The sequence below is a fragment of the Atheta coriaria genome, unplaced genomic scaffold (assembly GCF_025399875.1).
Source record: "Atheta coriaria isolate IRGN ID8LTWV9N9 unplaced genomic scaffold, Caltech_Dcor_3.1 hic_scaffold_3_pilon, whole genome shotgun sequence".
NCBI lineage: Eukaryota > Metazoa > Arthropoda > Insecta > Coleoptera > Staphylinidae > Dalotia > Dalotia coriaria.
In genome coordinates this window covers 9,853,101-9,871,836 of record NW_027045445.1, presented here as the reverse complement: position 1 = coordinate 9,871,836, position 18,736 = coordinate 9,853,101, and the positions used below count along the sequence as shown (strand labels likewise).

The 18,736-nt window shown below is 36.0% G+C and overlaps 1 protein-coding gene and 1 long non-coding RNA gene across 2 annotated transcripts in view; one reads left to right on the top strand and one right to left on the bottom strand.

The window, feature by feature from the left end:
- The window catches only part of LOC135804206 (uncharacterized), a 53,842-nt gene that overhangs the window by 8,317 nt on the left and 26,789 nt on the right, over positions 1-18,736 (bottom strand). The gene's annotated exons all lie outside the window — the stretch shown is intronic.
- The window catches only part of LOC135804203 (dopamine receptor 1-like), a 67,152-nt gene continuing 49,104 nt past the window's right edge, over positions 689-18,736 (top strand). The window contains exons 1-2 of the mRNA XM_065317992.1: positions 689-1,029; positions 2,487-2,605. Coding sequence (XP_065174064.1) covers positions 2,567-2,605 — 39 coding nt within the window. The 5' untranslated portion in view covers positions 689-1,029; positions 2,487-2,566. The remainder of the gene's footprint in view (positions 1,030-2,486; positions 2,606-18,736) is intronic.

Genomic DNA, 18,736 nt, shown 5'->3' with positions numbered 1-18,736 from the left:
AAACAATTATATTACGTTAGTGAAATGTTTGCAATTAGTAAAGTTATTTTATGTAAAATTAAGACAAATTATAACTTGAATATGATATTTATGTAATATCAAAGCAATAAATAACGAAGACAAAAACACATTTACAAATGCAGCACTAAATTTTAATTATTAACGTCAGAAATAAAGCTGTAGTAATATTTTAACAAATCTCAATTAAACACTTTTCCCTCTTGCATTTTGCACTTAATTACAAAAATTCCCAACACATTTTTTTCTGACCCGTAAAAATGCAACAAAATATTTTCTATTACATACCTTATTACCTTATTTAATGTAGGTATATATGCTATTTATATATATGAGATATGCGATATGAGTTACTCTTGCCCTTTATAATACATGCTGCCCGGCGCCTCCACACAACTAAATAGCTGCTCAACTCAAAACAAAAACAAAGCATGTCTATATTTCATTGTGTTTACTTCCGTTAACACTCTACGCCCTCGCTCCGCATATAATTCCATCTATCCGTTTACTAGCAATATAATTTTGCATATAAAGTGTGTGAATTTTGTTTAATTAACACGCCGAACGCGGTTTCGCCGTTTCGTCGCTTCACCCCCAGTGGCGGCATCGGCGGCGGCGACGGCGGATGGTAGTTGTGTTGCGGCCGCGCCAGTGTTCGCATCACCTTCGAGCCGAGCACAGGCCATCGCCGCCACTTTGCCGCCTCCGCGTAAATTCGCGCTTCGTCGCGCATCTTCAAACATTCATTCAAACAGTGATTGCCTAATATGAAGAAAACACTTTGAAGCATAAACAATTCACAATTAAAATTAAACTTCAATTTTATCCTTAGAGAAAAAAAGTGTGAACAATGATTTTAATAAAAATTAAATTTAAAAATAATTAGTGTGTAATATCTAGTATTTATTAATATTAATATTACTCTAGAGTGTTTGATGTAAAGTGTGTGTGAAAATGTTAGTGTTGCATTCGGTTGTCAATTGGTTCTACACCAAACTACACTAAAAAGAGGTAAGTAAGTCAATTTCAAGTGGGAGAATAATCGCACCAGAACTTTCCGTGCTTTGTTTTGCGTTGTTTTGTTTCGCTGTGCGGTAATATGCAAATGCGGAGTTTATTCGCGTCGCGTTATTTGTCTACGACCGTAAACATTATGACGGATAAATTCGCTTCTTAGCATTAAACGTCAGAAACGCTGGCTTACGATACCAAGTAGGTAAAACAACCGCAAAAACAACAACAAAAAACAGCTGCAAGCGGGAAGAAAATGAAATTTCCTCCTTTAGGCTGCATTTTCTTGTTAGCAAAATGTATATATAGCTATAGCCTAAGCTCTTTAAAAGAAGAAAGTCATTTCCAGTGCACGTATAAATTGATTACAGCACAAGCTGTAGGTGCCGGCGGAAAAAATGAGCCAGAAAAACCAGCACGAAAACAAATTAATTATTGCTGAAAGGAGTTTCGTGGTTTCAATGTTTCAATTACCTACTGTAATTAATTAATTATATATCATTAGATTCCAATAATCTGTACACGTTTGCTGCTGGAACATGAAAAGCAGTGAAAGCATTAATACAAAACCACGTAGGTATTAATTAATTTAATTGAACAATTAATTATTTCTATTCCACGGTTAAATCGAACATGTTTTGAAGCCTCGAAATAAATTAATTTTTATGTATGAAAATATTTTGTTTTGTATCTAAAATAGAAAAACAATAAAATCTTTATTGTACTTTTTAACAATTAAAGTTTTTAATGTGTTTCAATTTTAAAATCACTTTGACTTTGCAAAAAATGAGTCGATTTGAATATTTCTTTCACGTGTATTTCCCTTTTAAAACGTACTTTCTAATAAAACTTATTAAAACCAAAAAATTAAAATCTAAATTTTATTTTCATAAAATATTCAAATTGATGAAATTGAATTTTAAGTCCAGAAAAACATTTTGATTGGTGTCAATTTTTATCTAAAAACCTGTCATTTATCCACAAATCTTAAGCTTAATCCAATAATGGGACTATAATGAATTCATTTTTTTTTTATTTTGGAATTGACACGTTTTATCACTGACTTCAAAACCAAGTAAAATTTCAAGTATTCATTTTATCTTAATAGCAAAAACGGAATTAAATTCAAATAATAATTAATTTTAGACGACATTTATTGATGATGCGCCGCCACAATTTTTCTTAAATTTTAAAAATAGGTCAAATAAAAACGAAACATTATGCAACTATGAATACAAAATAGTTGTGTAACATTGGTTGCCTATAATAATGTTGATTTTACCTCCACATGCATATATTGCCCACAAAACGTGCACATCGACGTAAAACAAAATCAAGCATACTCATTTTATTTTATTTTGTATTCAACGGTTTGTTGTAATTAATATGTGATCAATATGAGTACACGTTTGTTTGTTTTCGCTTGTTTGTTGTTCATGCGTTTTCTTTGATTGCAGGCTTCCCTGCGTGCCATGGATTAGCGTGATACACACATACACGCCGCACCGAAAAAAAATAAAAGCAGCGACTCATCGAAATGGAAATTGAAGATTACGAAGTATCCACCGATTATTCCGTAAGCCAATATAATCTACTCACATTGTTATGCAACCAACTCAACATTACCACTACATGTATTAGGTGTAGTTGTATGTATAGTTGGTTGCAGTTAAATAACAAGATAATTGCACTAAATTGTCGGAAAATTAAAAGGCGTAAATTACATTATACACAATGCGCTGCGCTATTAGACAAAATATACCCTGCTAATTCGGCTTTTTCGCGTCGAGAGGGTTCATTACGTTTGAACAACAGCACGAGACCACAAAACTGTTGCTTCTGACTGCAATTGACCACGTTTCGCTCGCCGCGCGCGGGCGTTCGTGCTGTTTTATTGTAATGAACGGCCTCCTCCGTGCGCCGGTGTGTTTAATTTATTTAAATATCACGCACACCAACGTGTAATTACAACAGAGCACCGGGCCATAGCAAAAGCCGCGTCTCGATTGGCTGACTTTACAAGAACTCCCGGAGAAGGTGCAACAAAGGCGCTGGAGAGGTTAACAAACTTGTTGTGCGGTTGGCAAACAGGTTGTTCGTTCGTTTCTTAATACCTAATGGTTCTATATTCGTATGTGTATGTGTGTGTGTTGTGCTCGAAGCGAGGATTAAAGTTCATTTATGCATGTAGTGTGTATAATGAAAACGGTCAAACGGGTGGGGATGTCGTACGTGGTTATAACCCTCGGAAAAGTCAATATATGCAGCAAAGTGGAAAATATTTCACATGAAAAGAATCCCGTTTTAGGAAGAAGCGTGCAGAAGGGTGAATGAATGAAGGGTTGGCGGGGTGGTGGTGGTGGGGGGTTATGGCGGCCGGTGAATGATGCGAATTAAAAAAATCAATATGGCGCGGCTACATTTGATAAACAGTGGCTTAATTTGTGTTAAAACGGGATGCAAACGAGGGGTGGACATATTTCGTGCCGGAAAATGCTACGCTACCAATTTGGGCGGCGGTAATTTATAACTACGGAAGCGTGCGCTCGGGGGAAATTTGTAAATTTGTGCAATGTGGATTTTATTTGTACAAATTAGGCAATTCATTCAGAAATTACATTATGTACCTACTCATAATTTTCGCCCCATTCAATCCGTGCGTCTATATCTTGATCAAGACACAATAAGCACCTAAGAATGGGGGCGAGGAAAAGCGCACAAAATCAGGAAAAAAACGCGCGCGCGCGTGTGAAAAGCCCCACGGGCTGCCAAACGGGTATTATAAGAATGAAGAATATATGAATGAATCGCATATTGGTGTTGAACGTTCGAATCCCACTTTGATTGAACTTAACGTCGCGCGCTCTTCCTGCCGCTGTGGCGACTTTCGTGCACGCGCGCGTGCAGATTGCGGAAAAGCGGAAAATAAAGGTACAAAAGTGCGCACGCCGCCGCCAACGACGCCAAGAGATGATGACGCCTGAGAATAAAGCCGACACGCCAACATCGGCGAGGCAAGAAAGAGGCAAGGCGGCGTATATATCTACCGGAAAATATTAGTTTGGCAATCGTGATAGAATACTGATGAAAAGTCGCAAACGTGAAATTTCGTTCAATTTTTTTTCTGGTTAACAAAAGCTTCAAGTTACATAGGTTTATAATATGCAACCAAATATGTTGATGTCTTTTGGAAATGTATTTTTGGTTGCATACATAAAAGTAATTTATAGATGGCACATTATTAAAGTTAGAACTTTGTTGAATATAAAACATTTAAATACGAGATAAAACATTATTTCACTTTAATTCAGTTTATAAACCCAAATATGATCAGGATTATTTCAAATATTCGCATTTTGTAGTAAATTTAATGTCACAGGATTGAATTACAGTTGAAAATCCAATTTAACATCCATTAACCATGTTTACTGCAGGAATTAAAAAATTAGAACCACCAAAATGACATCCCTTATCATTATTATTAAACGTTTATTATTAGAAAACTTAAAAAGTTACTTTTATAGTTTAGTGCTAAATAATAATATTTTTGTACTTCCACCTTTAAAGCGCCAGTTTTTTCACAGTTTCGAGAACCTATGACTAAAACCCACGCGTGACTAAAGTACTTTAGTCATGGCCTTACCCATCCGTGTGTAAAGTACCATTTTTCGTGAAAGTAAAAATAAAGTTATAAATAAATTTTATAGAATATAAATAATAAATATAAAATACAACATTTCCTATTTTTTCTCTGAAAACTCTTTCTATTAACTTGTTAATATATTTATTTCCCAACTAAGCAACAAATATACAACTAACTGAAAACCAATTAATGTCCCATAATGATGTCTACATGTCTATAAATTATTAAGTACACTCATGACAACTGTACGTTGCATAAATTACTAATTAGCTATTAGCTTCCTGATAGAAAGTTATCAACTTCGATTGCATACGCCCGGTGATAGTTGACGCTTGAGTTAGTATTGGTGTTTACCTTGTATTTGATATCTAGTGTATTCGTACCCTCATATTTGTTTAATTTAGTTGTACACCGCAAGTTGCACTCAGAGTAGTCACACATATGTGTTTTGAAAGTTCGAGAAGAGGAAGAGCAAGCGGGTGTATTTCGCGATTAGGAAAAGTTATAATGGATATCAGGAATTAACGCTTGCGGCACTCGCGTGCCACGATTTTCTACGAATGTAAGTGAACAACTTTATATTGCAGGGGTAGTACTCGTAAACTCTGCTCTCGGGAGTGTCAAACATTTAAAATAGTTAAAAATTTACAAGGATGAATAGATAGTTGCTTTTAAGTAATAATTAATTGGTAAAAGAAAAAAAAAAAAAACGTTAAATTTATAAGTATTTGCTATTTTTTATGTCAATAGAAAAAATTTTGTTAAATGACTGGTGCTGCAGATTTTTAATGTAAATACTGATGAATACTGAACTTTATTCACGTTAATTTGTGTGGAACAATGATATTTGTTAAGAAAAACTATTATTTGTTGATTTTATAAACAAATATTCGATTTTACTCTCTTGTTCCAGGCATAGCTTGTGTCAATTATATGAATATGACTCGCAATTTCATTAAAAAGAAATTAATTATATAAAAAATTGATAACAATGCACTTCAGCGCGCCATCTCGGATTCAACTATTTAACTATAACTATAATTGAATCTCAATGCCAACTTTTATTCTATAGAATAGGGCTGTCTTTAGTGTTTTCCCGGCAATTATTCAAACTTTTCTCTTCGTAAAAACCATCTTTGGAATTCAAGGAACATTTTAAAAAAGGAATTGGCCAAATTAGACTAGGCGTTGTCGAGTTATGCGCTTACCAACAGATTTTGCGATTGATTTTTATTTTATAGATAGATTATTGTTCCAGAAATATTTTATCTGCACACATTAAGCATATGTACCAAAAATAACATAAAGTTGACCACTCAACGGCTAAAAACATAAAAACATTTGATTATTTTCCTCTTTTTAACAAATTTTTTTAAAGTAATAATCAACTTAATGGTAATTTGTGACTTAAGCATATTTTATTGTAGGCAACCAGATTTCCTTCAACCCAAAAATTAATGTCCGCAGGAAACACAATGTCGGTCGCCTACAAATTAATAAATTGTAAAGTCAAAACAGTTCAACTTCGAAATTTATTTAAATTACCCCCATGGCGACTTAATAAAACTCGTGTATTTTGCGGACTTTCTTAAAACAACACATGTCGAATATTAATGCGGCAGGAATAATGCATTCATTATGCTTAAAACAAGATGAAGCAGAAAAAAACACCGCGCGCCACGCGCAAGACTTAACAAGTCAACTGGTAAGTCCAATTTGGATTACACACATTTGAGTGGAAAATGATTTTTAATAAGTGATTCAAGCTGTATATTGTGGAAAGTGCTTCCTAAGTACGCTCCCAGCAGCAAGGAGTGCTTTCAATTTAATTCGTCGCGTCGGCCCGCATTTTCCAATTTGTTTTTCTTTATTGGAGCGTGCGCGCAACGCCTTCCTTTCCACCCGCAAGCGATGGAAACTGCTACGAAATAAAAGTAGGGAAACCAGACCGCGACCGCTGTTTTTAATAACGCGCATTAATTTATGCACATAAATTTTCATATTTGCGGTGACGCTGCTTTCGCAAATGTGCTGCGATAGCTTAAAACATTTGAAACACAAAAAGACATTTCTTAGATTGTGCTGATCGTGGCGTAAAGTGTGAAATCTGTCAAGGACAATTTGAAGACGTCAGACGCGGGTGGGCAGAAATCCGTGCAGCAACTCGTTTTTCTTTAATTTTTTTAAGGGTGTCATTTGTGAGGGATGTAATTCGAGTTGTCACAGGGGGTCGAGGGGAGCGTGCGCGGAAAGTATTTCGAAAACTCATCTCGGTTACATAATTGAAATGCGACGCGAAATGCGATTAAAATTCCAATTAAATGTACACAAACACACATACACACCTTTAATCGACAAGAAAATAAACCCAAGCGTTAATCTCAATCTTAATCTTCTACGTTTAGACGGATTTAATACCGAGTATGAAAAAGAACACAAAAAAATAATTATTTTTTATATATAGGCAACTTATTATTCATAATTGTATCAATGCAATGCATTCTGTGTTGCCTATAGTACAATAGTATTTTTTTAATGATGTTTTTTATCAGTGGTTTTTCAACGAGTGTCAAACGCAATAGAAAGCAATTTGTTATGTAAACATGAAATAAATTGTGATTTATTCGATTGCACTCGGTAAAGAAAACAAATACAAACATCTAAACCGGAACACAGAATATAACACCAACCAACGCGCTGAAGGCAAAAATAAATTCCTCTTTCCTATTTAATTATTTAATTTAATTACGAGACAACGCATCAAATATTTAGACGCAAATAAAATTAAGAGTGAAGTGTTGTAAATTGTTAAGTATCAATGTTTCCCGGCGTGAATGTTACGAACTCGGAGATGAATTATCTTCTTCTTCTTCTTCTTCTTCTTATGTAGGCATATTGCCTGTTCCTACTTCAGACAGGGTTTAGGTGGTCGCTCCATCTCTTTCGGGGTCTTCCCAGGGATCGCTTTCCCTTGGCGATTTGTCCCTGGCTATTCGGACTATTCTGGTTTCGTCCATCCGTTCTATGTGTTCGTTCCACTCGATTTTGCGTCTTTTGCACCATTGTGTTATGTCTTCTATGTTGTTGCACGCTCTTCTGATGTCTTCGTTCTTTATCCGGTCGAGCAGTGTTTTGCCATCTATGTTTCTTAGTGTCCTCATTTCCGCGGTGGTGAGCAATCTCTGTGTGGTTGTCGTCTCTGCACGCGTTTCTGCCGAGTATGTAAATATGGGCCTGACTACTGCCTTGTAGATGGAAACTTTCGTCTCTGTTCTTAGATGTTTGTTGTCCCAAATCGTGTTCCTTAGGCATCCTGCTATTCTCAGGCCCTTTTCAACTTGCTCTGCTACTTCTTTTTCCACTCCTCCACTGCTGGATATGTTTATACCAAGATATCGGAACTCGCTCACTTGTTGTACGATTTGTCCATCGACTTCAAGTTTGCATCTTATTGGATGTGGTGCGATGACCATGCATTTGGTTTTTTCTGTTGCTATCTCCATGTTGAGGGCTTTGCTGGCAATGTTAAACTGGTGAATCATGCGTTGTAGGTTGTCTTCGCTATCGGAAATTAGCACGGCATCGTCCGCGTAGCACACAACTTTCAGCTCTTTCCCCCCCATCTGGTATCCTTTACAGCGTCGGACTCTTGCAATTATCTCTTCCATGATGAAGTTGAATAGCAGGGGGCTTAGGGAATCGCCTTGTCTTACCCCTGTTCCTACTTTTATGGGGTCTGTGCGTTGTTCGGCTATTGCTAGTTGCAGTTCGTTGTTGTTGTAGATGTCCCTTATAGTATTGATGATATCAGATGCGATGTTTCTTTTCGGAGTATGCTGGTTATGTCTTGGAGCTGCACTCTGTCAAACGCTTTCCTTAGGTCCACGAAGGAAAGAAAAGCCGGTTTGTTCCACTCCACGGCTTTTTCCTTCACCTGTCTTATTATGAATATTGCGTCGTTACAGGACCTTCCTTTCCTGAAGCCCTGTTGTTCGTCTGATAGTGTGGTGTGTGCTAATATCTTGTTCGCTAGTAATCGAGTTGTTAGTTTCAGGGTGGTGTTTAGCAGAGCTATTCCTCGATAGTTGGATGGTTCTTGCTTATCTCCTTTCTTAAACATCATTATTAGTGTGCTCAATTTCCATTCAGTTGGTACTCTCTGATGCTTCAGGATGATGTTGATAAGTTTCGTAATTTCGGCCGCGAGCACTTCTTCGCCGTATTTCAGGAGGTCATTGGGTATTCCGTCCGGGCCACTGGCTTTTCTGTTTCTGAGTTTAGCGAGTTCTGTTTCCACCTCAGATATGCTTACTATGGTTGGTTCATCAGGTTGTATGTTGACTGAGATATTAGGTTTCTCCTGGTTTGTGTCCCGGTATAGATGTTTGATGTAGTTTATCCAGGTCTCTTTGTCTATTCCCTTTGCTTGTACCAGTTCTGTGAGCTCTTTTCTCTGGTTTCTTATGGTCTTCCATACTGTCTTTTGGGTTCCATAGAAGTCATGTTCTAGTTGTTTTGAGAAGATCCTCCAGTGTTCGGATTTCGTCTTCCGTACTAACTCGTGCGTTTCTCTGCGGATTTGTTTGTAACTTTCGTATGATTCTTGCGTTCTTCGCCGTCGCTGCATCACACACCGACGCCGGTCCCAAGCCCGGACAAAGAAGGAGGGTTGTAGGGTGAGGCCAGCGACCTACCCTACGTAAAAAACATCAGTGCTCATAGAACCAGACAAGGGCCTCGGTTACGGACAGATCAACGACGACAACCCAAGCAAAGTACACGGACAAAGAGAAGATTACAAAAACATAACCTTAAAATCGCCACATGGAACATAAAATCGCTCAACAGAAGAGACCAAGAAATGGAGCAAGAATTAAGAAACCACCACATTGATATCTGCGCACTTCAAGAAACTAAGAAAAAGGGAAAAGGTCAGGCAGTAGTTGGAGATTATCTACTAGCATACAGCGGTGTAGAGAGGAACGAGCGAGCAAAAAGGAGTCGCAATCATGTTTCACAAAAAGTTAGTAGATCACATTATAGACATCACGTACGTTTCAGCCAGAATAATACACGCAAAACTGCTGCTAGACAGGAAACGCACCAACATTACCAACATTATAAGTATTTACGCTCCAGAAAACTGCAGACCCCAAGACGTAAGAGAAGAATTCTTTAACTCACTGCAACATGTTTTAGACAGCCATAAGAACGAAGCGACTATCATCCTAGGAGACTTTAACTCAAGGATTGGCAACAGAATCATACCCGGAGTTAAGCAGAGATTCAACGAGGAAACAGAAAACGAAAATGGAACGCTGATGACTAACCTATGCACAATCAACGAACTACGAATAAATAACACATATTACGAACACAAACAACAACACAAACACACGTATTGTAACTCAAGGGGACACACATCAACAATCGACTTCATTGTGACAAACCGAGTAATTCCACCAACCAGCATATTAGATGTAAGAAGCTTAACCTCGGCAGACATAGGAAGCGATCATGCCCTCGTGATTGGGAAGCTGAGACTAATATCCCTCCAAAAGAAACAAGCAAAAACATGCGAAGAGCGCACAAAAATAAAAACAGAAGGACTAGCTGACCAAACAACCAGAGAACTATATGCTAACAGACTGAAGGAGAAAGTTACAAACAACAACATACAAGAAGGAGATAACGTTGATACGGCATGGGAAAGGCTGAAAAGCAACATACAACAGGCTGCCGAAGAAGCGCTAGGCAGGAAGATCATCAAGAAACCGAATCCTTTTGCTAAGAGAACTCCATGGTTCACCGAGGAAATCAAAATGAAATGCAAGGAGATGAATTATAACGGATATAATTCGACGGAATGAAACGAATTGAATTTGCGCGCCAGCTGTGTGTGGCCGACTGGTTTTTAGGGTGCGTGTAGTTCGCGCGCGCGGCTTTTTTAATTCGATTAGCCACTTCGGCCTCCACTCATGCCCACTTCTGGCCATTACGCCATATTCGCCATACTCATGACTGGCACGCATTAATATCAGGCAAACGTCAGATGGAAACGGCGATCGCGGTGTAATTGCAATTCATTTATTAATTGCACATTCACGTGGCGCTATTGCGCTTGCAATCGCTTGTGGAGTTTTTGTGCTTGCACAGCACACGGGAGGTAAAGTGATTAGTGTTCATTCGGTTATTAAATGGCGCGTATAAATATTACGCACTGCAAATATTAATTTTGTACATATTAGATTTGCGAGTGTGCATATAAAGTGAGAACATTAATAACTAAATCGTAGGGATAACATTTAAATCCGCTAGATGGCGCGGGATAAAAATTGTGAAAAATTAACCTCAAATGTATCTATTTAGGAACATAAAAATAAGATTTTCGGCAAATGTAGGCAAATAACTTGTTTTAAAGCAAAAAAAGCAAAAGTTGTAATAATTTGTTGTCTTGAAATGTGCAACAAATCTTTACGGTGAATATTTATGAATACTAGACTTTATTCACGTTTTTTTCCAGTAAAACATTGAAAATTGTTTTAAAAGGTATTACTCTAGGTAAATATTAATTCTGCACATATTTGATTTGCATATGTGCATATAAAGTGGAAACATAAATGACTTAATCGTAACTACAAAGTTTACAGCCACTAGATGGCGCTACTTAAATCAAAATTGTGGAAAACAAACCTCAATGTCATTAGCGCCATCTATGGCCAGAAAAATAAAACATTTAAGTTGATTATGAAATAAATTGCCAATTAAATTCCGATCTAATTCCTCTAAAATGAGCACAACTCCTAATAAATATTTGCACATCCGAGTGTTATACGATTGGCTCCAAATATGCCTTTTGATGATGAAGGCTCACATATTACGTGTACATACATCAATTTCAAAAGGTCGAAATGCCCAAAAGCTAAAACGTAATAATGAAATGGCCAAGCTATTCCGGCTTGCTGGAATAAGCCAAGTGCGATTTTACTTTATACGTCTATTTCCATATCGCGAGCATTTGCAAGTAGGTTGGTTATCTTTATACTGTGTGTGTGTATGTTTCTGTGTATGAGAGCTTGCTTTTGACTGCTGAGTATGTGCTGCGTCCGTAAAGAGAGGAAAAAAGTTGCAAACATGATAATGCGAGCTAACAAAGAGCAGCGTTGAGAGGTATTGAACTATATCTGTGCTTTTCATATGCAGAGTGGTTGCTTGTTTTTTTTTCGGCCGAGGAAATTTTTGGAAAAACGCGGAAGCATCGCATACTTGTATTTTGCTTTGTAGCAACGTATACATTTTATGTTTTATTTTCGGGGAAGTAATAATTGAGCGCCGGGGCCATTATAACAACCTATCATGTTTATACGGATATATAAATTTATGTTTTATTCAATGGACAGGTTGTTATGATTATGTGCTTGTTATTTAATTGACATTTTATGAGTAATGATTAACGATAACTATAATTGCAGAGTTTTTAGTGATATCATAAAATTTAGTTATTCAAATTAAACTAATTGCAATTAAAAATATATTTTATACCTAAAAGTGAAAATACTATATTTATTATCAAATGATATTCCGATTTAATATCAAATAATATTAAAATATTGCCCGCGACTTCGTCCCGATAATGTTTAATAAAAATGTAATTTATTTTTACTCTTTTGTTCTAGACATAGTATGTGTCACTTCTATTAATAAAATTCGCAATTTTATTTTAAAGAAATTAATTATATAAGGAATTGCCAATAATGCACTTCAGCGCGCCCTCTCGGATTCAACTATTTAACTATAACTATGATTGAATCTCAATGCCAACTTTATTCCAATAGAAAAGGGCTGTATTTGGGTTTTAGCGGCAATTATTCGATTTTTTCTCGCACTAAAAACCATCCTTGGACTTTAACGAACATTTAAAAAAAATAATTGGCCAAATTATTCTAGGCGTTGTTGAGTTATGCGCTTCCAACAGATTTTGCAATTCATTTTTATATTACAGATAATATTCCGAATTGAAATCAAATAATATTAAAATGTTGCAATTTATAAATATTACTAACCACTTCTTGATAAAATGTTCTAACTTTTAATGTATTTATTACGTCAAAAAGATTTCTACATTTATGTGCTTCTTACAATAAACTTTGAAAATACGTGAATGTACACTTAATTGCATAAAACACATTTAATCTTTTCAACATTCGGAAATGCGCTTAGATCTGTGTTTGCAAGAAAGTTGCCGCGGGAAAAACTATCTGAGTAAGGCCATTATCGATTCAAAAGTAAAACTCAAACTCAAGTTGGCGCTGCGGGCTTAAAGCGCAAAGTTTAAACTAAGGCGTCCCACAGCGAAAAACTTATCATTTCCTGCTGGAAATTAAACTTATTTTCACATTTTCTCAAATATTTAAAAATTTAAATTAAGTTACCAAAGTAGGTATTAAAAAACTGTTGTTTGAGATGAGTTATTATCATTTTACCATGCATAACTTTTTTTGACTTACACAAACGAAATACACAACGCATATTAATTTATTTATTTATTAAATGAGAGGTTAATTCTATTAAAAACTTTTATTGCAAAATGGCTAAAGTGTAAAGATATGCAGAGAATGAAATGAAATCAAACAACTTTTCTCCGACGTCACTTCTCTGGCGCCATCTAGGGTAATAATAATAATAATAAAAATAAGCGATCAAATTATGATATAAATTGAAAATTAAATTCCAATTTAATTCCTCTAAAATTAGCATAAAAAATATCAAGCGCAATTTTTAACTGGTATCAAAATACTATTTAAAAGTGATTATAAAAATCACAACAATATATTTTCATATTTTTAACGCTGTTAAAAACTGCAATTCACAATTTATTCCCATTTTATAAGAATACCCCCGCATTTCACATACTAATGAAGCTATTTATCAAATTTTCTTCTTCCTGCATTCAACTTGCCACCCACCACAAAATAATATTCCGCATTTCGCCACCAGCACTGGGCGTATCAATGCACTGGCGCAAAAGTATATTCAAGATGAAAAATACGAAGCCCACTAATGCCTTTTGTCCGCCAACTCGTTGCCGAAGTCGTCGCCGCCGTCGCAATGGCGGCGCTAGTTTGCTACGATTGCATTTAAAAATCTTCCTATTCAGCGTGTGCACTCGCACACCGGATGCGACAGATGAGTGAGAATATATATGCGCAATGTTGCCATTATGCAGTGCGCAGCGTATTCGGGCGGCACAAACTTCTTTAACTGAAAACGGACGAGTCTCATGCACTTTTTTCACCGCAAGACTTGAAATGCAGACGTCGTCTGTCATCACCATCAACACATTCAACACTTATTCAATTTATATACTTGAATAATTTCAGTGGTAACGTCACAATTCATATTTCATAAAATAAAACTATTTTTTAACAAAAAAATGAAATTTTTAAATTTCCACAAAAATAAAAATAAAAAACGCAATGAATATTTAATTAGGTCTTTTCCTAATCCTTCTTTTTGTATCTGGCTATTTCCATCGTCTGATGCAAACCGGAAAACACCATCGTTGACAGTCGCAGCAAAACAATATAAAACCGACGAGGTCTCCACGTCCGCCGAGCGGAAGCAGCGCAAAAAATAATGTTACACGAGAATACGCCCGCCACCAACGTGCGTGTAAGTGTATATTAGCGTCGCGACGTCCCTATTGCTCGGCGTTATTTTTTCAACCGACTTCCGTCTTGTCGCGCCATTAAAAGTTTGCTTTCCGCCATCGAGTCAACGCAATCAATCATAAAATAACACAAGACGGCCCTCGCAAAGACGCCACCTTTTACGCGTATATTTTTTCACGTGAATTTTACCGCTGCTGAGGTGCAACCGAGCGAAATCAAAAGAAAGAAAATGAAAAATACTTGAAATGGAAATACACAAGTTAAAGAAAGCGATGTTTGACGCGCGAAAATTGTCACAATATACTCAATCATGCTTGATGCTTAGAATGTTTGAAGATCAAATAAAAGCAGAACGGCATTCAAAAAGAAATTTTGATCAAATTGAATTTTATACAAAAATTTCCATTGAATGACTAAATAATTCAGTAGAATGTGAAGAAAAATGAACTGATGGATTAGTTAAGAAGTGAAATCGGCGCGCGTCGACTCTACGAATGAGCAAGCAAGTGATTTAGCGCACGTCATCAGTTGTGACATCCTAATGGCCGAAAGTACGAGCGACCATTTGTTAAAATTCTGCGCACGCGGCGCTCAGATTTTCCGCGCTAGACTCGCGTGTTTTCCATCAGCGTCAGAGCCAGCGTTGGCATGACTATGAGCATATCAGCGGCCGGATCAGCATCAACTGCAACAGGAGCAAAAGAGGTTCGTTCCGTAGCAGGGAAGCAAACTTCGGTTTTCTATACCGTTCTGCGTCTAATGGCCGGAGTGGTGGAGCCCGGAGCGAGGCAGGATATCTGCTGGGGACCAATCTGTATCCGTCAACGTGTAAACCAAACAAAAATAAATGCAGCATGCAAGCAGAAAACTGATAAGGCGCATGAGGTGCATCAAGCACAAAGATAGGAATAGAACTGCAGTTAGGTTATGCTGGTTTTAGTGTAGGCAACCAATAACGCGTTATAAAATTTGTATCCAGTATCCATGTGGAAAATCAAGCGTTCAGTCGTTTTTTGGAAGTAGAATCATTATTTTTTATTACAAATAAGTGTTTAAAATGGTTTTTGACTAGAAAAATGTGTTTTCATGAAAATGTAACAAATAAAAACAACATAACCTCCTTTTAAGTTCAAAATGTAGTTTTTAAGTTAGTAAATAATAAATATGTTACTCTAGACAACCAAAAATACAAAAAATGTAATATTGGTTGCATACCCTTCGCGATTTTTAAATTAAATTATTTTCTTTGTGCAGATATAAATTGTTTAATCGTGAGCATTATTTGAAAGCTCAAAAGTGAAAAACATTGATCATGTGCTTGACATAATTAAACTCAAGCACAGGCCAGTGAAAGAAAGGCGCGAAAGCTGTAAACTCGCGTAGAGCGACGACTATAAAACATTCCGGAAAAATTCCGAACTACGCAAACAAACAAAAACAAAGGCAGCGAACAGAAGGCAATTTCAACGGCCTTGGGCGCTGTCCCGCAGCAATTGAACTGTTTTCGCGCAGTTTTAACGCAGTTATGCCAACTCGAGGCGTCTTAATTACTTTCGACGAAAATTAATTTCATTTGTACAGCGACAGACGTTTTCTATCTGCAAGCATGGAGAGATATTAATTAGCTGCGCGGATTATAATAAAATTTAGATTTTTTAATCATTAAACCGGAAAGAAAACAAAAATCAAAATTTTTGTCTTGTTTTCTTTTTTTGTGGAGGAAATTTTTGGCGTAAATTTGAGCTGTCATTCACGTCATGTTAGGACTAAGACTAACCGAAAATTGTTGGAGTGCATACGTAAATTTTGTTTATTTTGTAGCCATACTCCGGGCTGAAAATTGGAAAACTTGCAATCCCTCGTGTTGCATGTAATGGATGTAAGTTGAGAGTTGTGAGCCGTGTGTAAAATATTTTATTACATAAACCTACCACACTATTAGATTACCTGCAAGTACAAATGTGTTTTGGGAAGTTTTAGCAAAAGATGAAGTTACAACTTTGTAATACATTTAAATATATAGGTATAAACCCATCGGAAGTGTTGAAAAGTAAATATTTACAAGTTATTTAACAAGCTTTCACTTTATAAATTATTAAAATTTCAGTACTATGCTTTGAGTTGGCGTACACCAACAGAACAAGTCATTTTGATATAAATTTTTAACTTTTTCAAATAATAACTTCATTATTTGTAGTACTTCCCACAAAAACACTTAATTTATGTAAGTATTTCTGTACAATACTTTGAGTTATGGTACAACTTCCGAACAAATCATTTTTTATATACATTTTTAACTTTTTCAAATAATATCTTCATTATTGCAATTATTTCCCTTCAAACACTTAATAAATTTAAGAATTTCTGTACTATGCTTTGAGTTGGCGAACAACACCAGAACAAGCAATTTTTTTATATAAATTTTTAACTTTTTCAAATAATAACTTCATTACTTGTAATTATTTCCCACAAAAAACACTTAATTAATTTAAGAATTTCTGTATAATATTATTCCATGTAACAAGTTGTCCTTCTCGAATAAATTCCGCACTAATGAAGGTAATAAACCGCCCGGTAAACATTTATAGTGCTGTGTCATGCCACCATCAAAAATAAACTTTCAGGATAACGAATTTGCTTATCAGCAATTCCGTGGGAGTCATGACTCATAAATAAGTTTGTTCTGCGCACATTTGGTTGGCTATTGAATCAGATCTCTATTATGTTTTAGTGAGTGTATTATCTCAAAAGTTTACATTTGCTGCGAATAAAACTTGCGCACGCACTTGATAGTTAGCACACGTCGCGCAGTTAAACGGCGAAACGACGCGTGTCGCACACATTTGTATTCTTCTCGCTCGCGTAGTTTGCCGCCCCGTCGCGTTGTTATGGCGCATTTACGCCGCGCTGCGCAGTGCGCACTATATGCTTTATCTAGCTTAATGCATAATTACGTTAAATTAAATTCTTCTGCTGGAGAGATGTTTGGAGTGAGCGTAAAGTAAAAGTCATGAGAGGGCAGCAGTGTATGAGTGTGTTGTGGTGGAATAAAGTAAAACGTTAAATGTACTGACAAATTCGTAGAATGATGGAGAAAAATAACGATGTATGCGCAAAGGAAAACTATTTTAACTTGTAGCCATTGTGTAATAATACACAATCATTCCGATTTACAAAATAAAGTGAATAAAATGATTGCAACAATATTTTCTTAACTGTGATCAATATTATTGCAATCTTATGTGCAACAAGTAAAGAAAATACATATAAAATGACTCACCTACGTCTGCACGTACTGTTTCTACACGTAGAACACAATTCAGTTTTTAACATCACAGATTTCAAGCAGCAACACGTTTTTTCATTTGAAAAACTAACCTCAAAATAAAGTACCGGTCATTCAGTTAACGTTGAAACCATATTAACTCACTATTATTAATACAACGACTATATTTAACACTAATTACTTATTTTTAACAAAGTGGTACTTTTATTAAATGTAAAAGAACATTCAGACACATAGATTTTGTCTTTATATTTGACTACTCACTGTCACTCGCGCTCAAGGCGCAAGCGGCCTGCACTTTTGCTTGTTTGACATGCGCAGTTGCTTACACACATTATGTTATACGTTACATTAGTTGCCTACATTAAAACAGTTTACTACCAACATGATACCTTTCCCAATTTATATCAATTTAGTAACTTCCCAAATAATATTTTACATTTACGCTACACGAAAGAGTTGTAAATTATTTTAATTGCAGTTTGTGTCCAACAAAAATGTGTTGATTAATGCACTGCGAAATAGGAAGCGCCAGTGCACGCTGTAGTTTTTAATAAAATTCCCAACGATTTAATAAAAACAAAAATAAAAATCTCACTCACTGGATATTAAAAACTAAAACTAAAAAATATGTTGTTTGCCGGCTGTGACATTTAAAAGTTTTAATTTATTACGTGTTATATATAGAGCACAAGAATGCTCATCCGCTTGTCAAAAAGCGAAACAAAAAGTTAAGCCTCTTCACACAAAACAACTCAATTGAACACGCTTCAACACATTTAAATTTAATTGTTTGCGTGGAGGAGAAAAGTTCGGCAAACAGCGTGGCAAAAATGCCCGAAAAAGCCGCGGCGCATTTCTACATAACAAGATACTAATATAAAAGTTGGCGAAAAACGCCGAAACAAGCCGCCAACTTTTGCAATGATGAGCAGTGGCACAAATCGATATTTCAATTTATTTCGAAATGTTGGTGAGTTGGTCGGGATTTGACGACGTCAAAAGAGCACTGAACAATATAACAATACAACTTGTTTATGCAAAATAATAATCTGCGTATTTCTATTAAATTTATTTTTGGTTTTATTTTTAAGCAACAGAATTAGT